General features: G+C 33.7%; 2 protein-coding genes across 2 annotated transcripts; both read left to right on the forward strand.

The window, feature by feature from the left end:
* Positions 1-439: 439 nt before the first annotated feature.
* On the forward strand, positions 440-1517 carry LOC106766285 (probable purine permease 10). Its single transcript, XM_014651024.1, has 2 exons — positions 440-734; positions 913-1517. The coding sequence occupies exons 1-2, from the start codon at positions 440-442 to the stop codon at positions 1515-1517; spliced, it is 900 nt and encodes a 299-aa protein (XP_014506510.1).
* A 4810-nt stretch (positions 1518-6327) lies between these two features.
* LOC106766974 (dynamin-related protein 1E) lies at positions 6328-11704 on the forward strand. Its single transcript, XM_014651777.2, has 15 exons — positions 6328-6651; positions 6728-6791; positions 6977-7084; positions 7748-7849; positions 8356-8406; positions 8503-8564; positions 9019-9109; positions 9223-9287; positions 9445-9639; positions 9751-9870; positions 9955-10025; positions 10289-10514; positions 10663-10713; positions 10805-11173; positions 11407-11704. Exons 1-15 carry the CDS (start codon positions 6523-6525, stop codon positions 11533-11535), a joined length of 1833 nt encoding a protein of 610 aa, XP_014507263.1. The 5' UTR covers positions 6328-6522; the 3' UTR covers positions 11536-11704.
* Positions 11705-12794: the final 1090 nt, after the last annotated feature.

A 12794-nucleotide genomic window follows, 5' to 3' on the forward strand; every position in this document is an offset into this window, starting at 1 on the left:
ACACGTAAAAACAAAGTATACGTATATGAATATTTAATAAAAACAATTCTAAACCAGGTATTTCAACTTTTCATGAAGGCCAAGGCCAAAAATGTGTCTTCAATAAAAATAGATGAAATTTCATCACCAAAGAAAAAAGTCAATGACTATATGCGGGAAACCAATATAAAAAACAGTGAGAAAGAGTATATTATTAAACCAGAGATTATAAAATGATTTGATTGGCCAAACAATGTTTCAATAGTCCAACTCAATCCAATTTTATTAGTTAGTGCAAAGATTTGGTGAAAATCATAAAAAATTGCTTCTCCATCCCTCTCTTATCTCAATTGTGATCCAATTCTATATATTTAAGAGAGAAAGTAAAAGAACTTATCTCAATTTCTTATACACTAGTAAAAAACTGGCTTTTTACTGAGTGTGCAACAACTTGAACACAATGTCCATAGCTGTTACTGAGCAACCTCAACATTCAGCATTCGGAAAATACAAACGTTGGTTGCGTTTGTCCCTTTATACAATCTTACTTCTGGCAGGCCAATGCACAGCCACACTTTTGGGAAGGTTCTACTTTGAGAAAGGTGGTAAAAGCATATGGATTGAAACATTTGCTCAATCTGCTGGGTTCCCTATACTAATTCCACTCCTATTTTACTCTGCCAAATCAACCAACCATGATTCCTCCAAAACCAAAACCGAACCAAGAAGCACAGTTATGATTCCCTTGTACCTAGGTTTTGGTCTACTGATGGCAGTAATGGACGTCTTGTATATGGACTTTCATGTCTTCCTCTTTCCACTTTTGCCCTAGTCTGTGCCACCCAACTAGCCTTCAATGCTGTAGCTACTTAATCAATTCCCAAAAGTTCACTGCATTGATATTGAACTCTGTAGTTGTTCTTACTATGTCAGTTATCCTAATCGCACTCAACACTGAATCGGAGGACACAAACCTTCCGAAATTGAACCTACTAATCGGGATCTTCTGTGTCCTTGCTGCATCTGCCATGTTTTCTTTACATCACTCTCTCTTGCAGCTCTATTTTGTGAAGATTGCAAAGACAGAAGAAACCTATCCTTCTCTGTTGAAGATGAATTTTTACCCCATGCTCGTTGCTGCAGTCGCTGGCCTTGTGGGATTGTTTGGAAGCGGAGATTGGAGAAGTATCGGAAGAGAGATGAAGGAGTTTAAATACGGTGGAGCGTCTTACGTAATGACTCTGGTTTGGATTGGTGTGACATGGCAAATAGCATGCATTGGTATGTTAGGGTTGATTTTCGAGGTATCTTCATTGTTCTCTGTTGTAATAGGTAACCTGGAACTCACCGTAACTCCTATCCTTGCTGTGTTTGTGTTTCATGACAAGATTTATGGTGTGAAGATTATAGCCTTCTTGTTAGCTGTATGGGGCTTTTTGTCCTATATATACCAACATTATCTCGATGACCAAAAGGCCAAGCCAGATAAAATTGATGATGGCCTTGGCCTTTCAAAGGTAGAAGAACAAATTTCATAATAGAACAGCACAAATAAAGTTTTATCCAAAGTATCTTTATGCATTGAGTTTTATCAAATAAAGTTTTGTATATTCATCATCTTAGGTACTATACATTATATGAACACGTATTGTCATTGTTGATTTTGCTTTAGTTCCAACATTCTATCAAGGTCTTAACCCAGATTAGGTATGGGTTATGTTATTACTCTTTCTGTTATTTTGTTTTTCTCTTTTTTTCCCTTCTGTATATATACACACGTTTATATTTTAATAAAATAAGTCTGAGCAGCATGATTCATGTTTGCATTACGCAGCATTCTATCTATTCTTTGTTATGGTATCACATACATTCTTCGGTTGTTTATCTTTCTTGTAATATTTTACCTATCAATCTTTGGCAATTTTGCCTTGGGCATTTATCCAATTCCTGTTTATACACTATGCAGAAGATATATCCATGTTTGATCATAAATGAAAATTTCATTTGTAATTCTTGTCATTATGCAAAGCAAAGAAAACTTCCTTTTCCATTAAGTCACTCTCATGTTCAAAGATCGTTTTCTCTATTGCATATGGACATATGGGTACTTTACTCCACTCCCTCAATGCATGGTCACAAATTTTTTCTCACTATCGTGGACAATAATACGCGTTTCACGTGGGTTTTTCTAATGAACAATAAAGTTGAAACGCACAAAATCATTATTAATTTCATTTTCTTTGTTGAAAAACAATTTAACTCTCATGTCCAAATTATTCACACAGACAATGGTTCTAAGTTCTCTATGCATGACTTTTTCACATCTAAAGGCATAATACATCAAACATCATGCATTGAAACTCCAGAGCAGAATCGAATTGTTGAGCGCAAGCATCAACATTTACTCAATGTTACGCGTGCTCTACTCTTTCACTCAAACTTACCTTCATGATTTTGGAGTTATGCACTTTTTCATGCCACTTATTTAATAAATATCATTCCAACTCTGTTTCTGCATAATAACACTCCATTTCAAAAACTTTATGGTGATACATGTGATATCTCTTCACTGAAAGTGTTTGGCTGTTTGTGTTACATTTCTACACTCACTACACATCGTAAGAAATTAGATCCACATGTTCATCCTTTTGTTTTTCTTGGAATCCCACCGGCTACAAAAGGCTACATTGTATACGATTTTCATAATCGTAACATTGTAATCTCACGCAATGTATATTTTTATGAGGATCATTTTCCATTCATCTACATTCCATCAACCAATTCTGATATTTCTACTATTTCACCCACTCCCTTTATTTATAATTCACCATCTCCTGATTTCATTCATGTTTCATCCCCTACACTTGCTCCTGGTACTTCTCCCCATCCTCTTCAACAAATTTCACCTACACCTTCACTAAGGCGATCTAGTCGTCCTCGTCATCCTCCATCTTATTTATGAGATTACCATCACTCTCTCATATCAACTTCCACCAATCTTCATCGAGGTATGTGTTATCCTATTCAAGATTTTCTTTCTTATTCTCATCTTTCTCACACTTTTCAATCATTCATTGCATCCATCTCCACCATCACCGAACCACATTCCTATGCTGAAGCTGTAAAATATGATTGCTGAAAAGAAGCGATGAAAGCAGAACTGGAGGCTTTAAACTTGAATCACACTTGGACTCTCACATCTCTGCCACCAAATAAACATGTGATAGGTTGTCGCTGGATCTATAAAATCAAGTATTATGTTGATGAAAGTCTTGACCACTACAAAGCTCGTCTTGTAGCAAAGGGATACACCCAAATGGAAGGATTGAATTATATTTCAACTTTCTCTCTTGTTGCAAAACTCACCACAGTTCGCTTACTCTTGGCATTAGCTGCAATCTTTAATTGACACCTCAAACAGTTGGATGTAAATAATGTTTTTCTTCATGGTGAATTAGATGAAGAAGTTTACATGACTCAACCTCTAGACATTACTCCTGCTTTTCCCAACCAAGTGTGCAAACTTCAAAGATCCCTTTATGGCTTAAAACAAGCCAGTCGACAATGGTTTGCCAACCTCTCTTCCTTTCTCCTTCAACATGGCTATCGACAATCTAAGTCTGATCATTCTTTGTTTTGAAGATTTTTGAGTTCTCTACTACAACACTCCTTGTATACGTAGATGATATTGTTCTTGTCGGCAATAATATTGAAGAAATTGAAATTGTTACACGCCTCCTTGATCACGCCTTCAAGATAAAAAAATCTTGGCAATCTTAGATAATTTTTGGGTCTAGAAGTTGCCCGCAACAACACTGGCATACATCTCTCTCAATGCAAGTACACACTGGATGGCAGATTGCGGTATGCTGGCTTTTCACCCTGTTGCCACGCCCATGAATTACACTACTCGCCTTTCCACCTCATTTGGCACACCGCTTCCTGATTTTTCCTCATATCGTCGACTTCTTGGCCACTTAATATATCTCACCACCACTCATTCTGACATCTCTTATGTTGTGCATCATCTCAACCAATTCATGTTCGCTCCTACATCGACACATTCTCAGGCAACCTTTCGCATTTTACGATATCTGAAACAAGCTCCTGGTCTAGGCCTATTTTTCTCCGCTCATAGTTCTCTCCAATTGAAGGCGTTTAGTAACTCTAATTAGGCGGGATGTCTCGACACTTGCCGTTCCATTACAGGTTTTTCCGTTTACATTGGAGATTCACTTATTTCACGGCGCTCTAAGAAGCAACCTACAATGTCTTGCAACTCCTCAGAGGCTGAATATCGTGCCCTTGTGACCAAAACTTGTGAGCTTCAGTGGTTAACCTATTTGCTCAATGATCTCCACATTCCCTTCAAGCAACCTGCTCTTCTCTACTGTGATAATCAATGTGCACTTCAGATTGCAACAAATCAAGTGTTCCAACACATCGATATTGACTGCCATTTGGTCCGTGAAAAAGTTCGTTCTGGACTGGTCAAATTACTCCTTGTGTCTTCATCTCAGCGACTCACAGACATCTTCACCAAATCCCTATCTCCTTCCCTGTTTTCCACTCTTCGTGCCAAGCTGGGAATGCCAATCTCTGTTCCTAGCTTGAAAAAAGGGGGGGGAGGGGTCTTAACCGAAATTAGTTTTTGTAATATTTTAGGGATCACGTTTCCTGTATGGGTTCTGCTATTACTTTTTCTGTTATTTTGTTTATCTCTTTCTTCTCCTTCTGTATATATACACACATTTGTATTTTAATAAAGTAAGTCTGAGCAACATGATTCATGTCTGCATTACGTTTCTCTCTACGCCATTCTATCTATTCATTGTCACAAAGAATATTAATTGTGACAAAAATGAACTTTAAACATAACTAAATTTTATAAAACTAACATGTAAAGTGATGTTTGTATTCACAAAACTCAGTAAACATTAATGCATAGTCCAATAATTGATAAAACATTATATCCAATAACACAAATTTTGTTAAAATAGACTGTAACTCAGATTAAGAAATAGATTTTAAATTTACTTCAATCTCATAAAATTATTCGTGAAACTTAAAAAAAAAATATTTACAATTTTCATGCTTTTAATTTAGTTATCTTCTTTTTAATTAGTAACTAATTTTCATGAATATAATTATCTGAATTTGTTTCTGTTTCAACATATATTGACTCAATATAAGTATGAATAGGTATAATATTTGATTTTTTTAATTCAATATGGGATATGAATGAATATATACATTTATATTTGAGTATCATACATTTATCAGTCAAATTTATCTTGAGAAATATTTTATAACTTCATTATGGTAAGTTAAATAACACTTTCGTTTGATCCATCGGTTACCATATATAGAAAATTCATTGTTTAAAAAAAAAACATTTTTGTTTTTGTTGTATAACATTTGTTTAACGAAATTCATTCACATTTTGAATTTTTTTTTCTCTTAACACAACTTTTTTTTTTTTGGATATGTTTAATGTTGCATGTGAATTAAATATTTTTTGTTACATTTCAATATTTTTATTCCTTTTTAATAGTTTTATTTATTTTTCCTTTTATATGAAAATCTTTAACCCTCCATTTCAGTGTTGAATAACATAAATCTACCATTTACTAGTTAAAAAAACTTATCTTCTTTATCTTTTTATTCTTGATTTTTATTTTATTTGAAGAACTATTTTTATTTTTGCTAAAAGAATTTTAATTATCTCTCAACAGTAATATTAGTTTAATATTTAAAGTAATTTTTATTTTATCACACACTTAATTATATATTTCTATTTGTTTATTTTTTATTTCATTTAATGATTTATCAAATTGTTTTTAAGACACATATTTGATATTTTTTATTTTCTTAATATTTTGTTAGTTGTTTATTTTTATGTAGAATACTATTTTTATATTTTTATATATTATTCTTATTTTTTTAAATTATTATTATAAGGGTAATTTTATCATTGTATGATTAAAATTTCATTTATTATAATATAATAATTAATCGTCATGATCAATAATATATTTTTTATATTATGTTATTTTCATTCAAATTACAAGTTATGCATTAAATATAAGAATGATATAATTTAATTATTAAAAATTAATTTTTTCATTTAGAAAAAAAATTAAAAAATAAAATAATAGTATTAAAATTTCTGTTAAAAAATATTTGATATGAAAATAATAATATCCTAATATAATTATTTTATTAAATATAATATTCATAGCAGGTATTGACTGATACGAAAAAACGGAAGAAAGAGAAAGCTGCGAAGCCAATAGCCTTAACGCAAGTCCACTATAAAGGACGCCTCTCGCTTACGTGGTCCATCATTCCAACTCTCTCCTTCCAAATTTTAAAAATATTCTCTCAGAAAAGCGTAAGCACGTAACGGAAAACACACTAACTACAAAAATAGCTTCCCTTATTCTCATTTCTCTCTTCGTTTTCCTCCTTACTCTGCTACTCCTCCTTCGCTCTTCTATTTCCACACCCTCACTCTCATTTCTTCCCTCGCCCAACCAACCAATGGACACCTTGATCGCACTCGTCAACCGAATTCAGCACGCCTGTACGGTTCTCGGCGACCACGGCGCTGGCGCCGCTTTGCCTACACTCTGGGAAGCCCTTCCCTCCGTTGCCGTCGTCGGCGGCCAGGTTCGCTCTTTTCGTTTCTTCCATTCCTTCCCTTTCTATCCATTTCGTTATCTACCACTTATTTTAAGTCTTTTAGAGTTCTGGAAAGTCTTCGGTTCTGGAGAGCATTGTTGGCCGCGATTTTCTTCCACGGGGATCAGGTTATTTATTCTTATTCTTATAGCTTTAACTTTTCATTCTTTGATTAATAATTTTTGTTTTTTATTCTGATTTGTCCTGTTTGGTTAGGAGAGGGAAATGGTTGGATCTTTTGAAAGAGAAATTCATTTGTTTTTTTTTTTTTTTTAATCTTTCTTGTGTAATTTAAGCTTTTTGTCATTTTTAGGGATTGTGACGCGAAGGCCTTTGGTGCTGCAGCTGCACAAAATAGACCAGGGACTACAGGATTATGCGGAGTTTCTGCACTTGCCTAAGAAACGCTTTACTGATTTCTGTACGTCTTCTTGTTTCTCATGCAAATGATATTTTATTTTTATTCCCCATTTTAAGATTCTGGAAATAAGAGTTCTTTGGACTACACATTGCATACTCTGCATCCATGCCTTTCTTTCTCTATTTCTTTCTTTTCAAACAATGTAATCTGTAATGTAGTGAAGTGTTTGTGGCCTGGTTTATCTTTGAAAATTTTTTCTTGCTGATCTGTCATTCTTTCAGGTTTAATTCTTTTTTTTTTTTGCATTTTTGGCTAAATATATGTATCTCGCAACTGCATGCTTTTCATCAACACACAATGTCTTACTCTCTATTTGGTTTGCTACGTTAGCATTTCCTGGTTAAAGACTTAAAACCTCATCCGATGGTCTCTGGAATCGTGATGACATGAATTATTATGTTTTTGACAGTGTAGGATATTTTACAAAGATCATCCGTGTACCACTGATTGCATGCTATGCATGCTTCTTTGGTTGCCCAAAATAATATAATGACATTCGCTGGAAGTGTTATGTCTTTTGGTAAATGCTATGGAAGTTGACACCAGTGAAAATCTTTGAATATACGGTTTACATTACTCAGAAGTAGATAAGCAATTTTCCTATCTTTTGTTTTAGACAAACTATTTTCAATTTGATGTTTGATATCTTTTCATCTTCTATAGCTATGGTTCGAAAGGAAATTGAAGATGAAACTGATAGACTGACTGAGAAAACAAAGCGGATATCGCCTGTTCCTATTCATCTCCGCATATATTCCCCGAACGGTAAAGAATTTATATTTATATTTACATTTTCATTTTTTGGTGTGATATGTACTGCACTATTCCTCGATTTAGAAACCCTCTCATGGTTCTGGGATATGGGAAGAAACAGGCTTTTTTCTATTGTCTTAAAGCATAATTGATGTTTTGTGGGAGATGTAATCAGTCCTTGTCTCCTGAAATCTTGATAGTTTTGCTAGTTGTGCTATTTACTTATTGATTTATTTGATGCTGTATTTTCAGATTATAGTTACCATGTTATGTGACTTACATTGCGTATCAATTACAAGCGATCCAGTGTTTTTTCTCCAGTACCGTATTTATAATTGAATTTCATTATAAGTTGCTCAAGAACTAATATCATTTTGAATTGCGTATTTATTATAACAATCAAGGGAATTACGTGTGCTTGGCTGCCTTTGCCTGTAGTGAGGTTGTTGTCTGTATGTGAATTGTCAATTTTTCGTTTTGTTTGTGACATTAAAGGTTTTCTATTTTGTTGTTGATAGTTGTCAATCTAACACTGATCGATCTGCCTGGTTTGACCAAGGTTGCTGTAGGTATGCTTTCTTTTTATTGTTTTTTTTTCAAAATACCATGATTCTTATTATCGTTTACCTTTTTTCCAATAAGTCAAGGATCTTATATTTTTTCAGAGGAACAGCCAGAAAGTATTGTTCAAGACATTGAAAACATGATTCACTCATATGTTGACAAGGTAACTGAAGACGTAATTTTATAGCTATAGGGAAAAATTTTCTCTTGGTCTTATCTCTTTCTTTATTTTTCTTATTTGGTTGTCTTAAAGTAGTTGCCTGTCCCACGTTAGATAAAAGCCTATGAAAGATGATATATAATAAGTTTTTTTGTCTTAATTTAAATTACTTCTCTATTTCCTGTGATTAATGTACTGGCAATTGTCGGTTACATTAATTTTTTCGTCAAAAGGTGTTAGCATTTTGAATTTTAAATGTTGTTGGGACTTTTTAACTTTTTCCAGTATTACATTATACCCTTGAACGCGTGGCAAAACGATGATAATAATTTGAACTTGCACCTTCCAATTAATTCTTCATTTTACAGAATTTGACGTTTTCATGGATTTACTGTTGTTTTAGCTAAGGGCACTTTTTTGAAATCTGTCCATCACATTATTTTTTGTGGTTTTGCAGCCTAATTGCTTGATTTTGGCAATTACTCCTGCAAATCAAGATATAGCAACTTCAGATGCCATCAAAGTTTCTAGACAAGTGGACCCTGCTGGTATGCTTCATGCATTTTGTACACCGTCATGCTTCAACTATTCAAATTATATGCATTTATTGTTGTGTTATGCTATTATGGTATTTTCTTGATACTGCGTTCAAAATGTTTAGGGGAAAGAACTTTTGGTGTTCTGACAAAGCTCGATTTGATGGACAAAGGAACAAATGCTCTGGACGTAAGAATCTTGGTTTTCTAGTACGCTGTGTAAACTCGTTATATTGTATTGTTGACCTGAGATGAATCTAGTCCCGATTTTACGTGAATTTTATTGACATGGGTACAAAATAATTTTACATCTCACCCTTCATGTTACCATTTTGAACATCTTGTAGGTCCTTGAGGGAAGATCTTATCGACTTCAAAACCCTTGGGTGGGAATTGTAAACCGTTCTCAGGCAGATATAAATAGGAATGTGGATATGATTGCTGCTCGGTGGAGGGAACGTGAATTTTTCACTACCAGCCCTGATTACTCACACTTGGCCAGCCAAATGGGCTCGGAGTATCTAGCCAGGATTCTCTCCAAGGTTTCTTTTTACGTGCAGTTTTTAGTGTTGCGAGGACATGCTCTTTGGCAAATTATTTTCTGCTGTCCAGAGTTTACTTGGTTGGTTACTTATAGAATGATTTGGTTTCAGCATTTAGAGTCTGTGATAAGAGTTCGGATTCCAAAAATTGCATCTTTAATTAATCGAAACATTGACGAGCTCGAAGCAGAGGTGACACGCCTTGGTAGACCAGTTGCTGTTGATGCCGGGGTGAGGATTTATATTTTTACTTCTTTATACTACAATATAAAAGTTCAAGTAATTCTTCTAATTTTATCCCTCTAATTTTATCAGGCTCAGCTGTACACTATTCTAGAATTATGCCGCGATTTTGAACAAGTATTTAAGGAGTATTTAGATGGAGGGTAAGAATTTTATTTTATTTTCGGTTCAAACTGGTGACAATATCATAATTGAATGGAGGAGCTGATTATTTAATCATTATTGAGAAACTTAAATCACAATCATATACTTTGTTTTTGTGTTTTTCTTTTCAATATTTGGGCGTGATAAGTAATTACAACCAACTTTCTCATGATTAGACCTCATTATATCAATGCTATCAATTCTTATTTGTCACCCAAAAAAGCCTGGACCTTTTCTAGTTTATTGTATTTCCTATCTTAAGGCGACCAGGGGGCGATAGAATTTATAGGGTTTTCGATCACCAGCTTCCTGCTGCACTGAGAAAGCTTCCACTGGACCGTCATTTATCGTTGCAAAATGTGAGAAAAGTGATATCTGAAGCAGATGGGTACCAACCTCATTTAATCGCTCCAGAGCAAGGTTATCGGCGCCTCCTGGAGAGCTCACTTCACTACTTCAAAGGTCCTGCTCAAGCTTCAGTAGATGCTGTAAGTGCCTTTGCGTTAGATTATTTGATTCAGTTCTTTTCTTCGATCGGAACTAATTTGCTTCAGTAGATTTATGTTTTATGCTTTCTTTGAGACCAACTTCAATCCCTACTATACTTAGCTACACTATATGCTATATTTGTGGCAGGTTCATTTCTTACTGAAGGAAATAGTGAGGAAGTCAATTGCAGAAACACAGGTTTTAGTTGAATTTATTTATTTTAAACTTTTGACTGCTGATGGGATGAATGAAGTAACATGCTTTTATTTAAACATGACAATGATTCTAGGAATTGAAGCGGTTTCCAACTCTTCAAGCCGAAGTAGGAGCAGCAGCTAATGAGGCATTAGAGAGATTCCGCGAAGATGGTAGGAAGACAACGTTACGACTGGTGGAAATGGAATCGTCCTACATCACCGTTGATTTCTTCCGTAAACTTCCTCAGGAAGCTGAGAAGGGAATGAATCCAGCTCCCTCCTCTGTAGAACACTATGCCGAGGGACACTTCCAGAGAATTGGTTCCAATGTTTCATCTTATGTCGGCATGGTATCAGAAACGTTGAGGAATTCCATTCCAAAGGCCGTGGTTCATTGTCAAGTGAGGGAGGCTAAGCGATCTTTACTAGACCATTTTTACGCAGAACTGGGAAAAATGGAGGTATATACGTAACTTATGAATAACATGCTACTTCCACGATTCATCTTCATTTAGAGGATCAAACATCTATGGATATGGGGCATTGGATGAACTACAGCTAAATATTAAATATTTCACAGGATCAGATATCGTAATATACAACGTCGAAACTCAGTCTTGTTTGATAATCAAAATGCAGTAACTCAAAACAGATGGAAATATTCTCGACTAATATTTTTCTGTTTATTTTTCAGGAAAGGCAACTTTCACAGTTGCTGGGTGAAAATTTCGAGTTGAAGGAAAGGAGACAGCAATGTGCCAACAGGTTAGAGTTATACAGGTCAGCAAGGGATGAGATTGAAGCTGTTTGTTGGTCGGGATAAAAAGAATTAGATGATGGATCCTGCTTGTTACTATTCGCATCAAAAATTCCATTTATTGATTTTTTCTTTTTTTCTGCTTACGCTGATCTCGGATTCAGAACTCCACTTTGTGTCCCAGAGTTCCAAATTCTCTACCAGGGTATATTAAATTAATTCTTAATTTCATTTATATCCATTGATATAATTGTTGAATTAAAAAAAAAAAAAACAAAACTCTGGAATCAGGACTCTGTTGATTATTGAGTGCTGTCAATGTGATTCTTGGCTAAATATATGCAATGTTAATTAATAGTTGAGGGGTTAAATTAGTTAATAGTTGTCAAATTTAAACATTAAATTAAAATAACATGTAATAGTAAGAATTATAAATTGATTGACTATGCAATTTTCGAAATCAAATTAGTTAACTTTTTGGACTAAAATTTCAATATTTTAGGGCTAATTTGGCTGGTAAATTATATTTAAGAACTAAGTTAATATATTTTTTAGTGGATTAGGAGGCAATAGATTTACGTGTGAATTTGTATAACTAGTTTTTTGTATTTATTGAAGTTTTCCTTTATAAAATTTTCAGCCAAGTTTAAATGCATGTTTTTCTACGAAATAAAATATGGATGTCTATTAAAAATCTTGATATAAATAAATTTATACAATATAAAAAATTTAAAATAAATATTGTCATACATAATATGAACAAAATACCATATTATCTATTTTTTACAAATAAATATTATCGTTTTTTATCTCTCTCTAGAAACACTCTTGTTCCCCTTCTTCTCCATTTTATCTTTTTAGCCTTTTCCTTTAGGCCTACTAACACTCACCTAGCACCATATACAGAAAGGATACTATGAGGGAGGTGAAAAGGGTTTTAATTAGGGTTTTTAATCAAGATATTCAATTTAGGGTTTGTGAATAATTTTCAATAATTAATTTGGTTGTTTAAAGTTATATTTCTGATGTATGATGTGGTTCACTCTTACGATTTATAAACTTTTAGCATATAACATTTTTAATTGTGTAGCATTAAGTTTAGACTTTGCTAGAAGATGATTTGAGAAGATAATATTTAGTTAAATGGCATGGTTTTGCTTGCAGTTAAACCTAACCGGTTGTTTTTTCTCTCCCTTAAATCAGTCAAAATTCAGTTTTTCGGTATTGAATTCTGAGTTGAATATTTTTTTTTCATTCCGAATTTAATTAAAAATAGTATATTTTAAATAAAGTAATGTAATATTTTTAAGATGGAAAAAATAATA

Source organism: Vigna radiata, chromosome 7 (genome assembly GCF_000741045.1).
Source record: "Vigna radiata var. radiata cultivar VC1973A chromosome 7, Vradiata_ver6, whole genome shotgun sequence".
Taxonomy (NCBI): domain Eukaryota; kingdom Viridiplantae; phylum Streptophyta; class Magnoliopsida; order Fabales; family Fabaceae; genus Vigna; species Vigna radiata.

What these genes read in the sequence shown, in the direction of transcription:
- LOC106766974 (XM_014651777.2), top strand. Translation starts at nt 6,523, where the DNA reads ATGGACACCTTGATCGCACTCGTCAACCGAATTCAGCACGCCTGTACG. An exon ending in TTCACTCATATGTTGACAAG is followed by an intron (nt 8,565 to 9,018) that starts GTAACTGAAGAC and finishes GTGGTTTTGCAG; the next exon opens with CCTAATTGCTTGATTTTGGC. An exon ending in AGTCAATTGCAGAAACACAG is followed by an intron (nt 10,714 to 10,804) that starts GTTTTAGTTGAA and finishes CAATGATTCTAG; the next exon opens with GAATTGAAGCGGTTTCCAAC.
- LOC106766285 (XM_014651024.1), top strand. Translation starts at nt 440, where the DNA reads ATGTCCATAGCTGTTACTGAGCAACCTCAACATTCAGCATTCGGAAAA. An exon ending in TATGATTCCCTTGTACCTAG is followed by an intron (nt 735 to 912) that starts GTTTTGGTCTAC and finishes TTACTATGTCAG; the next exon opens with TTATCCTAATCGCACTCAAC.